Below are 16,198 nucleotides of genomic sequence, written 5' to 3' on the forward strand. Positions count from 1 at the left end.
ATTGACAGGATTATGCACGCCCATGGATAAGTTTTGTCATCATGAACGCTCCAAAACAGATCTGAAGCAATAGGAAACGTTTTTTTCGGAACCTCCTCGCGAGGTAGTATTGAAACGGTTTCTTCCTTATCCGGAATTGCAAATTTGCATCATGAACGCAAAAGCGGCGCAATTCGTTTTACATCCGGGCAAGTGCGTTCATATTTGGTGGCGTCACAGGGAAAAAGTACAATTTTTGATCTGTCATTCGGGTGTTTCGGCCACGTTTTCAATCATAAAATTCGTTTTTATTATCGGGCCTCCTCCTGTTTGACTGATGACCCAGAAGTCTTGATACCGCAGGTTAATGTGTCAGGAGATCCAGTGGAAATGTCATAGCATGGCATATATCGGGACCACAATGTTTTCAGAGGCATTTCCAAGGTCATGACAGAACCAGGCTTCAGTAAGACATTGGTTCAATTTCTATCAAAGACCCATAATTTGACACAGAAGTACAAGTTTGGGCAAGATCACAACAACCTCAGGGGTCAGAGGTCGCATTACCATGCATTTTCAAGGAGCTGAAACGGTTTGCAAGTTTGCATCGTGAACGCAAAATGCAAACCGTTTCCTGTCGTTTGCTGTCGGATTTCCAGGCCTAACCGATGGAACCGTTTCATTTTTTGAACGGGGCCTAGATGCAAAGACGCCACGGGACTTGTTTGTGACCCCAGATTGGACTCTGGGATAACAAGAGTTCGTAGACCTCAGGCCTGCATGAAATGTATTAGGTGTCTGTAGACCTATTGTGTATTTTTTTTCCTTTTCGTCCATGGTTGCGTATTTTTACCGTGTTGGTTGTGCACCATGCAAAAGTCTGAAATTCCATTTTCAGAATGTGTAAGTTTGGGCATGGATGAACATTAATTATTTTGGATTTCTTAAGCATGTAACCAACCACAGTACCTTAAAGTTATTGAGACGACTTTTCCTACCTTTTTTGGTCTCAGAGTCAGATGGCCCATGTAGTTGTTCTGTCACATATGATATATTCAGTACTGATATCTTCCTATTTCAATGTACTGACCTAATGCAGCTGCTAAATCTCCTTATTGTACCAATGATATTCATTAAAGATTTATTTCTGGAGTGTTATATCACTTGACACTGGAAGGTTATTTGCATAATTTGAAAAATTATATTTTTACAGTAGTTCCATAGACAATATGAATAGTGGTAGGCCCCATCCAGCAGCATTAGGGTGGTATGATATTTTGTTCAATCTGTCCAACTAAAACCTAAATCTCCTGAAGTACCTAAGCCAAATTTTACAGCAGAATTTACTACTCAAAATGTCCTTGTCAATCCCATTCATAAATGGCAAGCTGCTGGCAACTTTAAAAAGTTCAGAAAGCTACATCGTAGTCAGAGTGAACACCCAGCAAACATCCCCCCAAATCAATGAGCAGCTGCTTAGAGGAGGAAACAATTTCATCATATTTTTGCAGTGACAAAATGCAACAAACGATACCAAATTTAAAACAAAACAAAGCCTCTACCACTTAACCTTGCCCGTGCTATAGATTAAGCAGGCCCAAAAATCAAGCAAATATGACTAGCCCCAAACTACAAATTACCTGCATACAATACGGAAATGGCATCCCCAAAGAAACAACAAGAAACAGGAAAAATCATACACATACCTTTGTCTTACACTCAAGCTCTATACATTTCTCCTCCACTTTAGAAAGTTGTATCTTCTGCTGATTGCCAAACAGGGTAAAGGAACTTGTACCAGAACATTAAACCCAGTACTACACAGCTCTCAAAACACCACAAACTCGGACTAAGAAGCAAACTCAAACTGTACCTAACAAATACAGCAACAGATACTAGACTAAGTATATCATCTGGCAGGTCAGACACTGTTGATACAAAGTAACCTGATACATTGAAGGTGGCCCAGGCCAGATGATGGTTCTAGGTGTAAACTTAAAGACCTCTCAATCAACCAAAACAGATGATGGTTCTACCCAACCCAACCGTCAGCAACCAAGCAGATATTGGGGGGATGCCCCAACCACACCAAAACAGGGTCAACCTATACAGTATCAAGTTCAAGCACTAGGAGGCCCAAAATCAAACCTCACCACCAGGACACCACCAACAACTCACGTACCAAATAGCAACACAATGGCACCTTGCGTTCCGGAGATACAGCGCACGCCCCGTGCCCGCACAAAAGGTAACCTAAAATGTCAAGTTCAAGCACCAAGGGCGCCAAAATCAAAATTGAGAATTATTCACCCATCGCGACACATGTGCCAAATATCATCGCGCCAGCACCAACCGTTCAGAAGATATAACTCCGGAAATACCCCTCCCGGACACAAAATTCGACCTGCCGGGTCAAGTTCAAACGCGGCAAGGCCCAAAGTCAATCCTAGGCAACAGGCAACAACCCCCCACCCATGCACCAAAAATCGTTGCAATCGCGCGTATCGTTCCGGACACACAGCGCCAAAAGTGCCCCCAAAACACCAAAAATGCCACCTGCAATGTCAAGTTCAAACGCCAGGAGGCCCAAAATCAAACCTGAGTGTCAGGCCACCACCCCCAACCCACGTACCAAAAACCGTCGTGCTCGCACCATCCGTTCTCGAGATACAGCGCCCTAAATCCCCAGCTTCCAAATTTTCCCACGCCCGTGAAAACCATACCTGCATACATGCAGGTAAAAACTACATCTTAGAATTAGATATCTATAGCAAACAGTGAAACACGTAGCCAGAATTTCTCCTTAGCGCCAGCGACCTATCTATATATGTTTATACGATCAAATATCTAACCTGGAAGTGACCGCTGCCCTGTGATCGCCCTGGGCTTCCAAAATTTTCATTCCGTTCATGTCACATGTGAACTGAAGCAGCATTATTATGTGGGCGAAGCCACACATTTAGTTTTTCCTCAGATATTTGCATATTCCACCCGGAAATCAGAAAGAATGGAAGCTGTAAACATGTACTCCACGTTTCAAGCTATTTGATTGGCTTGAAGTCTCACTTTCTCGGTTTTACGTCAGAGGTGAACCTATCAAGGCACAGAACACAATCGGCATCGAGTTTAACAATAGCCAATCAGAACTCAGAAAAAATGGAAGCTGTAAACATATACTCCGCGTTTCCAGCTTTTTGATTGGAATAAAGTCGCGGACTGTCTCGGGTGTACGCAGAGGTGAACCAATCAACGCACATAACACAAAATGGCATTCGGCCAGTTTGATAATACTATAGCAGCTGAGACGACCAAACAGGCGCTCAAGGAAGAAGTTGCCCGCCATGGAATGAACGAGATTGATAAATTTTCACACAAAAACATTATCTTCAGAAAATTGGACCTTGGAATCTTGCAAATTCAACGGTGAACGGACGTGTTCAAGCCACGCAATACATTTCTATACGTGTTAAAACGTGCGCCTGTAACATATTGTAGCACTGGCACAGTGGTATTATTCACGCGTGGTAAATCAACGCTCCGGGATCGAATCCGTGGATAGATTTAATTTTTTTTTTTTTGCTGCATTTTCGCGAAAATGTTGCCTTTTTTTATGCTTCTTTTCTTGTGATTTTTGCTGCATTTTCCCTTCGGCCACATTCTGCATTTTTTCTTCAAAATTGCCTTTCTACGCCGTTTCAGAGACCGGGTCCACATCCTGGATATCCAAGACACGGCCAGGTCTGCTTGGGCCTCGTTCTGGATATCCATGATGTGGACCGGGCATTGTATGGCAAAGGGACGACATCTGGATGCTATTAAGTTATATAATTAACATGTAACTAGAATGTGTCGCTACACGGAAAACAACAGTGATTTTATCCCATCTTGACTGCTATTTGTTACATCATTACGCAAAAGGCATTTGGGGCCTGATGCGTACTAAGTAACATGTGAACATCGAAGTATCCTTATCGACCATTCGTTTAAGTTCTGTAACACCATGAGCTGAATAAATTCTACATAAACCTCTTGCAGGGAGATACAAGGATGGCGGCCTTCTGACTACAAAAACAACATGCAAGATAGTCTCCGCCCTTGAAAACAGGAAGCTCCACCCCCAAATACACGTTCTAGATAAACACCGTTGTTTATGCAAGATGCGTTCTATTTTGGCCATGTTCTGGATATCCAGTAATTATGCGGCCTAAACCGGGTTCTAGATAGTGACGTGTTTTGGATGCAACAACCCCCCTGTAGGCTTCTGGTTTGAGGCCAGAGCTGAGGCCGCTAATTAACTACTAGTAATGTAATCTGCGCTCACATGCTTCCATTTATACTATATCCCCTAACGTTGCAAAATTGGGCATAGTCTGTTGTCCTTCAGGTAGCCCTTGAGCTGAGGCGCAATAGGCAGGCAGGTACTCCAACAGCTCATGATGAATTGGCTTGTGAAGCTGAGCGTCGCCATCACGCCAAGATGGGGAGGGCACGGTATGGGATCACTGTGTAATCACGATTTCTCTACAGAAGTACATCTACAAGCCGTCTGAAAGCCCCACTCTGTCGCCCGAGTCATAAACACGTCCACATCACATAGACAGGAGGCATATAGACAGGCCTGTACGTAAAAATTCACACGTTCTTCTCCCAGATCTTCTCTCATCCCTGCTAGCGTCACTATGTCCAAGAATTTTTTCCGTCAAATTCAAACTGTTTATGGCTACCGTCCGAGAGCTCCGGGGAACCAACCCCCCTTCATATGCAAATCTTGGCATGTCAAGCAGCCAGTTGAGCGCAAAGTAGTAACTAGACCCACACCATCTCAGTCAGACTTTGCCGTGCCAACAATCATGCTTAGTAACGCCAGATCACTTCGCAACAAATTAGAAGAACTTCAATGCGTACTGAACAACAACTCAGTCCAGATCGCAGTAATCAGTGAGACTTGGTTTACGCCTGACCAACCACTGGAGACGATGGATATTGACGGCTTCACGCTTTTCTCTAAATCCCGAAGAAACAAAACGGGCGGCGGGGTTGCTGTCTACGTAAAGGATAACTTACACGCCCGCCAACTGGATATGGATGTCCTTTTGGAACTAGAATGTACCTTGGTCTATGTGAGACCAGAAAGACTTCCACGCGAAATCTCCGGACTTGCAGTTTGCGCGGTGTACCTCCCTCCCGATTCTCCACACCAGGACGTCCTACGCGAACATTTGATCACGTCCGTCGACCAATTACGCGCCAGGTACCCTGATATTGGCTTCCATATTGGTGGTGACTTCAACAGAATGGATACACAAATTCTCTGCAACAACACCAGTATGAAACAGATCGTCAGAACCCCCACCAGACAGGACGCCATACTGGACCTCATAATCACCAATGTTGGTCGATTCTACAAACCATGTACCACCATCGCACCCCTGGGAATGAGTGACCATATGACAGTGTTACTTCAACCAAAACAACACGTTAAGTCTAACAAGATGACAAAAACGACAGTACGCCCTATGCCAGATTCAAGAATCCGTTCTTTCGGCGCGTGGATTTCATCACACAACTGGGAAGAAATCACACGAGAAAGAGAAAGTCAAGCCAAAACCACTGCGCTATATAACACTCTACACCAAAAGATCAGCGAGTTCTTCCCCACTCGAGACATCAAACTCCATGTGAAGGATAAGCCATGGATGACACCAGAAATTAAATCCCTGATATGCCGGCGCCAGGAAGCATTCAAGCAAGGCAAAACTTCCAAGTGGAAAGCACTGCGAAACAAAATACAGACAAGCATAAAGAGAAGAAGACAGTCTTTCTACAGCAACAATGTGGAGAAGCTTCGGAAGCAAGACCCAGCAAACTGGCACAGAAACATCAAAACAATGGTCAACATGGGCAATGCAAAGCAAAGCCAACAATCCACATCGATGGCATCTCACCAGACGAAACTAAAGCGCCTGCAGACGCCATTAACAGCACCTTGAGTAAGATAACACAGGGATTACCTCCATTGGACTTGAGCCGTCTCCCCGCATTCCTCCCTTCATTCCAACCTCCGCAGGTGAACGTATGGGAGATGTGGCACAAACTACAAAATGTAAGCATCCGGAAGGCAACCGGCCCTGACAACATCTCCTGTCGCCTAATAAAAGAATTTGCGTTTGAGCTTAGCCAGCCGCTCACCGACATTCTAAACACATCGTTGTCCGAGGGCCGTTTACCGTGTGAATGGCGAGAAGCGACAGTTATCCCAGTACCTAAATCAAAACCTTCAACTGTGGATGAGCTAAGGCCTGTCTCACTAACGTCTGTACTAGCGAAGGTATGCGAAAGTTTCATCTCCACGTGGGCTATGTCGGACATCATCAATAACATAAACCCTAACCAGTTCGGCGGCTTACCAGGAAGATCGACGACTCACTGTTTAGTGAGGATCCTACATCAACTCAGTAAGGCCTCCGACCGAGCAGGGTCAATAAGCACTGTAGTCCTAACTGATTTCTCGAAGGCGTTTGATCGCGTAGACCATACCACCGCGATAACGAGACTACACGAGCTTGGCTGCAGACCGTCATTGTTACCCTGGATCTGCGACTTCCTATCTGGTAGGAAACAACGCGTATCCTACCAAAACACTTACTCAGAGTGGGAAGTACTCACATGCGGTTTACCTCAAGGCACAGTCTTGGCGCCCATCATCTTTATCGCCCTAATCAACAGCTCCACAAAGGACTCGAGGGCAGATAACTGTAAATTCGTAGACAACCTCACCCTCCTAGAGAGCAGACTCATCCGCCAACCCTCCCTCCTACAAGACGACCTAAACTCACTAGACCGGTGGACCACAGAATGTTCAATGAAATTACATCCTGCGAAATGCAAGGCGATGCACGTCTTTTTCACTAGAACACCGCCCCCACTCCCACCTCTCCATATCAGCGGCCGAGACCTCCAGATTGTGCGCGTTGCCAAGTTACTGGGAGTATGGGTACAGGCTGACCTGAAATGGGCCACACATGTCACTCACATCAACAAACAGAGCTCAAAGCGCCTTTTCCTCTTAAGACAACTAAAGAAGTTCCACCTCCCCCAGGAAGACCTTCTAGCAGTGTACACATGCTATGTTCGGCCGCTCCTCGAATACACTGCACCCGCCTGGAGTCCAGGTCTCACCAGTACCCAAGCATCACAACTTGAGAACATACAACGTCGTGCATGCCGCACAATTCTAGGCAAGCACTACTCCTCCCACTTAGAGGCCTGCTAACAACTCAACCTCCCGACACTTGAGGCGAGACGGACCCTGTTATGTAGAAAGTTCGGACTCAGACTGTTAAACTCTCCCCTCTACCGTGACTGGCTTCCACCGTCCCATGGCGAGATCAGCGGCCGTCTCACCAGAACTTGTAACAACCTAAACTCTGTTCTCACTAGAACTGTCTGGTACCATAACAGCAGCATTCCTTTCCTCGTCAGACTGCTACAGTAAATTCATCCTAGTACTGATGCAAAAGCACATCTGAATTCCGAACTGACCTGGTTGCTGCTCTTTACCCACTGCGTATGTACCTTAGTGCAATATGATGGAAAATCACGATTAATTGAATGTGCAATATTAGTTTTTAATCGCGTAATTCATTTATAGATATTTTAAATCTTGCTTCTTATCTTAATGTGCTAGGAATTGTATCGTTTATATTATCTATATTATTATTTATCCAACAGGCATAGATATAGCAATCCGCATAGTTAAGTACTGGCTACGCCTTAAACAGTTAGATTACTCTACACACCCTTTACAAATAGACGCACTACTCTGTCAACAAAATGTACCTTTAAACAATCATAAGAAAACTTGGCTCCAACATGTAAAACAAATACTTGATGATAATGGTTATTCCTATCTATAGAACTATGCTCACTCTAGAATAGACAACAAACATATTTGTACATTGTTAAGGAAAAGACTGTCAGACGTGTATGTCCAAACCTTTTTCCAGCAATTGTCTAAAGATAACGGCAAACTAAGATTTTACAAACATATCAAAACCGAATATGCCATGGAAACCTATCTATACCAGAACGACACTGACAAGAGATCCAATGTATGTAAGATAAGAATCAGTGCTCACTCACTAGAGATAGAAAAGGGTCGTTATAAAAAAGTGCCAGTTCAAGATAGATTGTGTAAATACTGTGCGACGGATGCAGTGGAAGATGAAATACACTTTATATGTAACTGCCCCCATTATGAGGACGAAAGAAACAACCTTTTTGACACAATCAAAACAATATTTCCAACTTTTCACCAGTTAGTAGATCTAAAAAAAACTATATTTCTGTTAAAATCACAGAATCCACTAATCATTAAAGAAGTGGGACTTTTCACCAGCCACTGCCTCCAAAGAAGAAGTCAAACCACCCAGTAAAGAAAGTAGAAGCATGTACATAGATAGCTGACGTGTGTGTATTTAGAATAGACACTTGTTACTTTTCACTGTCTGTATCATTGCAATTAGCCTACGGGCATGGATTTGCAAATAAATTATTATATTGTATGAAGTGATAACTGTGCTGAATGTAATGCCATTACCTCAATTCAGCTGCAAGGCTGCGATTCGTATGACATGCTTGCCAAATAAACCATTATATAAACAAAAAGATGTACAAGGCACTTTCAACGTACATAGGAGATTCGCCGGGGAGGACTAAAAGGTTACCAACTTACTATACACGAATGTGCAAAGCACCAGAGATCAAGCACCAAGGAGTAACAATCACATGAGAAGCACCTAGATGGGAATGGTACCTGGAGTCCACGTCTAGCGAAGAAATAGACGTAAAACAAGGACAACAACAACAACAACAACATATTTTTTAACAGGAATGTAGTTTTTTGGAGGTCTACTAGCTGGTGAAAGGTTGGAAATATTGTTTTGATTGTGTCAAAAATATATATTACATTAGATTAAGTTAATGTTATAGCCTCATTACTCATTGGGGCAAGTATACCGAAGTCACGGGTTCCGCACTGGGCGCCCAGTGCGGAATTCGTGGAGAAACTGGCGTCGGCACTCGGGGCCCAGTACGGAAGAAACTTCCGCCCAGGAATTCCAGTGCGGAACGGCTTTGTTCGAGTGCTGAAGACCCGTCAGCACTGGAATTCCAGAGCTACACCTTGTCTCGGCACTCGTTTTCCAGTGCCGAACTCCGCCCAGCACTCGGTTTCTAGTGCCGAACTCCGCCCAGCACTCGGTTTCTAGTGCTGATCTCCGCTCAGCACTCTGTTTCTAGTGCTGAAGGGTGGTTCAAAGGTCGTTCAGCACTGGTTACCCAGTGCGGAGGTCTTTGAGCACTGGATAACCGAGTGCCGATCTACCTAAGTCACGGGTTCCGCACTGGGATTTCTAGTGCTCGGTGATTTTTCGGCACTAGAGGCCGAGTGCTAAGACCACTTCGGCACTAGAAGCCGAGTGCTACTATCATTTTAAGACCGTCAGCACTGGGTTTCCAGTGCTCGCGTCCAAATTGTTACTCAAAAACATAGTTGACATGCAGCAGCGCCTACTCACCTTCAGACGGTCACTTACTCGGTATTTTAAAATCAATTTTGCCCTAGTCTTGTCTCTGTCGGAACTCGAAACAGCATGTGTGTATCATACGCTACATCCTACATGTAACGGTGTGTTATATAGTGTATATGTATATGATGACCTCATGTCAACAGTGTGTCAGCTTCGTTCCCTTTTTCTAAATTTCACGAAGATAAAATGCCAATAAATTACAGCTCCCTTTGTCGTGTTTGAGTTGCAGACTACTTTCAGCCAATCAATCGTTCGCATGCATCACTTGTTGATGCGTGGCGGCTACAGACAGTTTAGACAGTTCTACTTTGGTCACGAAAAGAAAGATAATTGATATGTACTGTTCTTTGAAAACCCGACACGGATATTTCCTCCCATACGCAGCACTCACGGTTTCAAGTGCGGAATATTTGTCGTCACTGGTTTTCCTGTGCGGAACATTTGTCGTCACTGGTTTTCCTGTGCGGAATATTTGTCGTCACTCGTTTTCTAGTGCGGAACGTTTGTGGTCACTCGTTTTCTAGTGCGGAAGGTAGTCTCAGCACTCGGTTTCTAGTGGTGAATCGGGGGTTTTCAGTGCTGAAGTCGACTCACCACTGGACACCTAGTGCGGACGTAACGTCGGCACTAGACTTCTAGTGCGGAAGGCCCCTTCCACACTAGACACCGAGTGCTGAGAGAGGAACCCGTGACTTCGGTAGTTTTGCCTCATTGGGTACCTAATTGCTGGCAAAATACACCAGATCAGATTATATTTGCTGGTGTGTTACACCGAAGGGCGGTTATACCGGCTATATAGATACAGATACAGATATACTGATAAAAGCTCCTTGATACTAGATACAGATTTGTTATTATAAATATTTTGTCTAGAACGTTCATCACGTTACTTCGCCTGTCTTGGATACCTCTAGGGACTGCATTTTATTATTAATACCTCACCGAGATCACAAGAAAGAATGTTGTCAATAAAACTGTGTACCTTTCTTATCACAGGGCCGAACTCGTCTTCTTCAACTGGGGAAAATTTCAAATCCAGGGACACCATCGGCATCCTAGGGACGGCCTCCATCTTGGCTATTGTAATGACGTCATGGTCATCTGGTACCGTAATGCGGCAAAGAGGGAATACGACACACGTTGTATTGCGGCAGTAAGGATTACGACAGTTGTACGTCGCCGTATAGAGGCCTTAGGTAGATCTCACAGAAAACGGTATAGTAAAGCCGGGATGCGTTATATCAGCCTAAAAAAAGGTTCCCCGTTCTTGGAAGGGGTTAATAAATCACGAGGAACTACTTTTGAAAGCTGGACCGCAGTTAGAAGTCATGTAATTACGCCTGAAAGTTGACCAATTTTCAGGGTTTTAGCGGTGCGTTTCGCTAGCCTATCTTCACTGTGCGCGCATTGGTTGATCCTGAATCACATGATTCTCACAACCATATAAGTACAAGGGATGATCACCCTACTGCCTCTTGTTGGATTCATCCGCAACGCCGAGGTCCCCTGGCGATGGACGACCAGGTCTCCGCCGCTTGCGGTTTCACGACCACGTTTCTCGCCGCCGGGCGGGTTTTGTGCCCGAGGAGCACGCAGTGTTGCAGCCTAGACTCCGGATTACCAGTGGGAGGAAGACAACTTCAGAGGTTCGGCTGTGCAGCAAGTAACGGCGGGGCGAGGGATCCAGAAGCTCCGGCGGACCTTGGGCAGACCCTCTCCACGCATCGAAAGGACGGAAGAGTCCTAGTGTTCTACCTAGTGGGGTCAAATTTCAGGACGGTGGATATACGGCAGGTTTGGGTGGAAAATGCGGTAACGTACGTTGTGGTATTTGTCGAATTCTGCTTTTCTGGGAACAATGGTTTGTGTGCCGTTTTGTTCACGTGTTGTTTTGCATATCTTTGGTGTCGAGCTTTCGCCTGGTTTGCACGTGCTTGATTTGCATTTGCTTGCTTTTAGTTGACTGGGTATTTTGTCGATAAGCACACAGGGAGGCAGCATAGACTCCAGTTTGACGGAGGAAGACAATTTCTGAGGTTCAGCTGTGCAGCAAGTAACGGCGGGGCGATGGAACCAGAAGCTCCGGCAGACCTTGGGCAGACCATCTCCACGTAGCGAAAGGACGGACGAGTCCCACATAGTGGGGGGAAAACTTCAGGATGGCTGAGATATGGCAGGTTTGGGTGGAAAATGCGGTAACGTACGTTGTTGTATGTGTCGAATTCTGCTTTTCTGGGAACACTCGTTTGGGTGTCGTTGTTCACGTGTTGTTTTGCATATCTTTGGTGTCGGGTTTCTCCCGGTTTTTACTGCTTGATTTGCATTTGTTTGCCTTAGTTGACTGGGTGGGAATTTCATTATCTTTTGTTTGGAACGGAACGTAGGAGGTTTTGTTCTTAGGAAGGGAGGGAAACTCGTGACAGGATCCCCTTTTGTGACCACGTGAGGTGTGTGCCAGCGTGGCGGGTGAATGCTCGAGTTGGGTTTAGCTGCTTTACTGTAGGTTCAGAATTTGTGGTCTGAACGTGTTGTTTTCTTAGCAGCTCAGCCCGGATTCCAGCTCTCCCAGGCCGAGGAAGGCGACTACCACAGCGCGACTGAGATGCAGCAAGCTCTGACAGACTTTTGGCGGCCTCTTCACATATTGAAAGGGCGGAACTTCGCGCGGAAGAGTCCTACCTGGCGGGTCGAAACGTCGGAATTTAAAGATACGGCAGGTTTGGGGCGAAAATGCGGTAACAAACGTTTGTGTTTTTTTTGTCCAATTATGTTTTCCTGGGAACAATGGTTTGGGGTGGTTAATGTGTACACGTGTTGTTTTGCATATCTTTGGTGTCGGGCTTTCGCTCGGTTCGCTCGTGCTTGATTTGCATTTGCTTTGTCTTTAGTTGATACTTGTGTTCTAAACGTGTTGTTTTCTTAGCAGATCAGCCCGGTTTCCAGCTCTCCTGTGCCGAGGAAGGTGACTACCACATCGCGACCGAGGTGCAGCAAGCTGCGACAGAGCGTTGGAGCCAGCAAGCCGAGCATTCCCAACACATACTGCAGTTCTTCGCGGCATCGACACTAGACGACGGCCGTCACGGAGCGCACGGCTTTGGTTTTTTCAGGGAGGCGTGCACGTTTTTGGTGACATCGATTTGAGGCGGGATTCCCCTCAGATATTTTGTCTTTATGTCTGTTGTTGCTGTTTTGAAGTGTTTGGTTTCCCTCTAATTAGGGATATTTTCTTTTACCGTTGTTGTTTGTAAAGTTTTGCTTGTGTTGACACAGTGACGGCGACACAGACCTGGACTATTAAGGAATGCAGTCGTCTAAGGAACCACAGCCTGGCAGCAGCGTTGGCAGTTTCTATCGCTGAGGGAAGTCTCCTTAAATCACGAGGAAAGAAGGTGTGTTTTGGTCCGTTTTGTACTATATTTTGGAGAAAACAGCGCATGTACGGATCGTTCTCGGTCGCTCCTGCTTGGTGTTTGATGGTTCTTTTATACCGTGAGAACACCGAGTAGCGAGGTCCGGAGAGGTTTCGTGTTGGCGTGTTTTCTTTTCAGCTGGTGAAACGGCGCGCATGTGCGGGCCTCAGATCGTTTGTGCTTGGTGTTTGGTGCACTGTTAGTGTGCGATCACTGAGTAACGTTGATCAGAGAGTTTTTCCGCGCATGGCGGGTGTTTTCATGGGGGTGAAACGGCGCGCATGTGCGGGCCTCCGATCGTTGGTGCTTGGTGTTTGATGCACTGTTAGGGTGCGATCACTGAGTAGCGTTGATCGGAGAGTCTTTCCGCACATGGCGGGTGTTTTCACAGAAATGAAACGGCGCGCATGTGCGGGCTTCTGATTGTGCTCGGTGTTTGCTGCACTGTTAGTGTGCGATCACTGAGTAGCGTTGATCAGAGAGTCTTTCCGCACATGGCGGGTGTTTTCATAGCCATAGGAATGGAACGGCGCGCATGTGCGGGCCTCTGATGGTTGGTGCTCGGTGTTTTGCTGCACTGTTAGTGTGCAATCACTGAGTAGCGTTGATCAGAGAGTCTTTCCGCACATGGCGGGTGTTTGCATAGCCATAGGAATGGAACGGCGCGCATGTGCGGGCTTCTGATCGTTGGTGCTCGGTGTTTGTTGCACTGTTAGTGTGCGATCACTGAGTAGCGTTGATCAGAGAGTCTTTCCGCGCATGGCGGGTGTTTTCACAGGAATGAAACGACGTGCATGTGCGGGCTTCTGATTGTACTCGGTGTTGGCTGCACAGTTAGTGTGCGATCACTGAGTAGCGTTGATCGGAGAGTCTTTCCGCACATGGCGGGGGTTTTCACAGAAATGAAACGGTGCGCATGTGCGGGCTTCTGATTGTGCTCGGTGTTTGTTGCACTGTTAGTGTGCGATCACTGAGTAGCGTTGATCAGAGAGTCTTTCCGCACATGGCGGGTGTTTTCATAGCCATAGGAATGGAACGGCGCGCATGTGCGGGCCTCTGATGGTTGGTGCTCGGTGTTTGCTGCACTGTTAGTGTGCAATCACTGAGTAGCGTTGATCGGAGAGTCTTTCCGCACATGGCGGGTGTTTTCACAGAAATGAAACGGTGTGCATGTGCGGGCTTCTGATCGTAGGTGCTCGGTGTTTGCTGCACTGTTAGTGTGCAATCACTGAGTAGCGTTGATCAGAGAGTCTTTCCGCACATGGCGGGTGTTTTCACAGGAATGAAACGGCGCGTATGTGCGGGCCTCCGATTGTGCTCGGTGTTTGTTGCACTGTTACTGTGTGCGATCACTGAGTAGCGTTGATCGGGGAGTCTTTCCGCATATGGCGGCTGTTTTCACAGGAATGAAGCGACGCGCAGGTGCGAGCCTCTAATTGTTGGTGCTCGGTGTTTGCTGCACTGTTAGGGTGCGATCACTGAGTAGCGTGGATCAGAGAGTCTTTCCGCACATTGTGGGTGTTTTCACAGGAATGAAATGGCGTGTATGTGCGGGCTTCCGATTGTGCTTGGTGTTTGTTGCACTGTTAGTGTGTGATCAATGAGTAAAGTTGGTCAGAGTCTTTCAGCGCATGCCGGGTGTTTTCATAGGGGTGAAATGGCGCGCATGGGCGGGCCTCTGGTCATTTGTGCTCGGTGTTTGTTGCACTGTTAGGGTGCGATTACTGAGTAGCGTTGATCAGAGAGTTTTCCCGCGAATGGCAGGTGTGTTCATAGGGAAAAAAGGGCATGCAGGTGGCAGGTGAGGGCCTCTGATCGTTGGTGCTTGGTGTTTCTTGCACTGTTAGTGTGCGATCACTGAGTAGCGGTGCCGTTGGTCAGAGAGTATTTCCGCACTTGGCGGGTGTTTTGACAAGAAGAAAAGGGAACGCATGTTTGGGCCGCTGATCGGCTGTGCTCGGTGTTTGCTGCATGGTTAGTGTGAGTTCACTGAGTGGCGTTGTTCAGAGAGTCTTTCCGCACGTGGCGGGTGTTTCCAGAGTCCGGAAAGAAAATGGCACGCATGTGCGGGCCACTGATTGTTTGTGCTTGGTGTTTGCTGCTCTGTTAGTATGCGATCACTGAGTAGCGTTGATCAGAGAGTTTTTCTGCGCATGACGGGTGTTTCATAGGAAGAAGATGTCATGCGAGTTTCTAGATCTGGTCGTTTGTGCTTGGTATTGGCTGCACGGTTGATAGTGGGCAATTGCTGAGTAGCGTTGGTCAGAGAGTCTGATCGCACACGGCGGGTGTTTTCACAGGGAGACAATGGTACGCGTGTGCGGGCTGCTGATGGTGCTGGGCGTTGGCTGCATTGTTAGTGGGTGCTTAGTGGGACTCATAGGAGTAGCGTGAGTCAGAGAGTCTGCGTCCTTTGCACATAGCGGGCGTTTTCACAGAAAGGAAATGGCGCGCATGTGTGGGTTTCTGGTCGTTCGTGCGTCGTGTTTGCTGCACTCAGTGTTAGTGTGCGATCACTGCGTGACTAGTGGCGGTCAGGGAGCCTCTAATCGCGTACGATGGGAGTTTCATGCTGGGAAACGGCACTCGTGTATTGGGGTCCAGTGGTTTGGGCTGGGATGTTTGTGGTCACTATAAAGTGGTTAAAGACGGAGTACCGGTGAATAAAGAATCTTTGTACATGGTGCGTTTGCATCCTGGCGAAGGAATCAGCGCGCATGTGCGGGCCTCTAGTTATTCGTGCCTGGTGGTTGCTGGCACCGTGAGGGTGCAAAACTGAGTTTGGTGGCAGAGTGTCGCCCTGCAGAGGACGGTTGTTCATGGCGAGAAAATGGCAGGTTTTGCTCGTTTCGGAAGAATGAATGTGAGAGTATATGTCAGATGAGATATCTTGACGGACAAGGGGGAAATTCTTTGATTACTTCGACGGTTTTGAGGCCAGTGAAATGAGGGAATATGAAAGAAAGAGTGGACGCCTTTCGAGTTTTATTAGAATGGGTGAAAGGGGTACGAAGAAAGATAAGAGAGGGTGTTTGAAGTTACGTGAGAAGGTGAGGTAGAGAGAAAATGGAGAATAAGGGAGGGGGTAAGAGATGTGAAATGTTGAAGTAGAGAGAACTTCAATGATAAGGAAGGGGCTAAAGTATAGGAGTTAGAGAATGTGTAGATTTATGAAGTAACAAGTTAGTTCCGTAAAATTATGGCTGCTTGCCGGTG

General features: G+C 46.5%; 2 protein-coding genes across 11 annotated transcripts in view; one reads left to right on the forward strand and one right to left on the reverse strand.

Annotated features, from left to right (window-relative positions):
• The window catches only part of LOC118405908 (tyrosine-protein phosphatase non-receptor type 23-like), a 76,378-nt gene extending 65,663 nt beyond the window's left edge, over nt 1–10,715 (reverse strand). For 3 of the 7 annotated variants that reach the window (XM_035805740.1, XM_035805738.1, XM_035805744.1), the window contains exon 1: nt 10,552–10,715. In XM_035805740.1, coding sequence (XP_035661633.1) covers nt 10,552–10,641 — 90 coding nt within the window. In that variant the 5' untranslated portion in view covers nt 10,642–10,715. The remainder of the gene's footprint in view (nt 1–10,551) is intronic. The other 4 variants (XM_035805743.1, XM_035805741.1, XM_035805742.1 and 1 more) reach the window with 3 other exon arrangements.
• A 220-nt stretch (nt 10,716–10,935) lies between these two features.
• LOC118405910 lies at nt 10,936–12,870 on the forward strand. Of its 4 annotated transcripts, none has more exons than XM_035805747.1 (2): nt 10,936–11,363; nt 11,553–12,870. In XM_035805747.1, the coding sequence occupies exons 1-2, from the start codon at nt 11,082–11,084 to the stop codon at nt 11,682–11,684; spliced, it is 414 nt and encodes a 137-aa protein (XP_035661640.1). In that variant the 5' UTR covers nt 10,936–11,081; the 3' UTR covers nt 11,685–12,870. The 4 variants fall into 4 exon arrangements, 2 of the variants coding, with proteins under 2 accessions (XP_035661640.1, XP_035661639.1); XM_035805746.1 differs by having other exon boundaries at nt 10,939–11,381; XR_004829956.1 differs by having other exon boundaries at nt 11,231–11,363; nt 11,560–12,870.
• Nucleotides 12,871–16,198: the final 3,328 nt, after the last annotated feature.

This window comes from Branchiostoma floridae, chromosome 18 (genome assembly GCF_000003815.2).
Source record: "Branchiostoma floridae strain S238N-H82 chromosome 18, Bfl_VNyyK, whole genome shotgun sequence".
Taxonomy (NCBI): domain Eukaryota; kingdom Metazoa; phylum Chordata; class Leptocardii; order Amphioxiformes; family Branchiostomatidae; genus Branchiostoma; species Branchiostoma floridae.

Excerpts from the sequence above, each read along its gene's own strand:
- LOC118405910 (XM_035805746.1), top strand. The coding sequence starts at position 11,082 with ATGGACGACCAGGTCTCCGCCGCTTGCGGTTTCACGACCACGTTTCTC. Across the intron at positions 11,382-11,552 it reads AGGTTTGGGTGGAAAATGCG|CACACAGGGAGGCAGCATAG; the intron begins GTAACGTACGTT and ends TTTGTCGATAAG.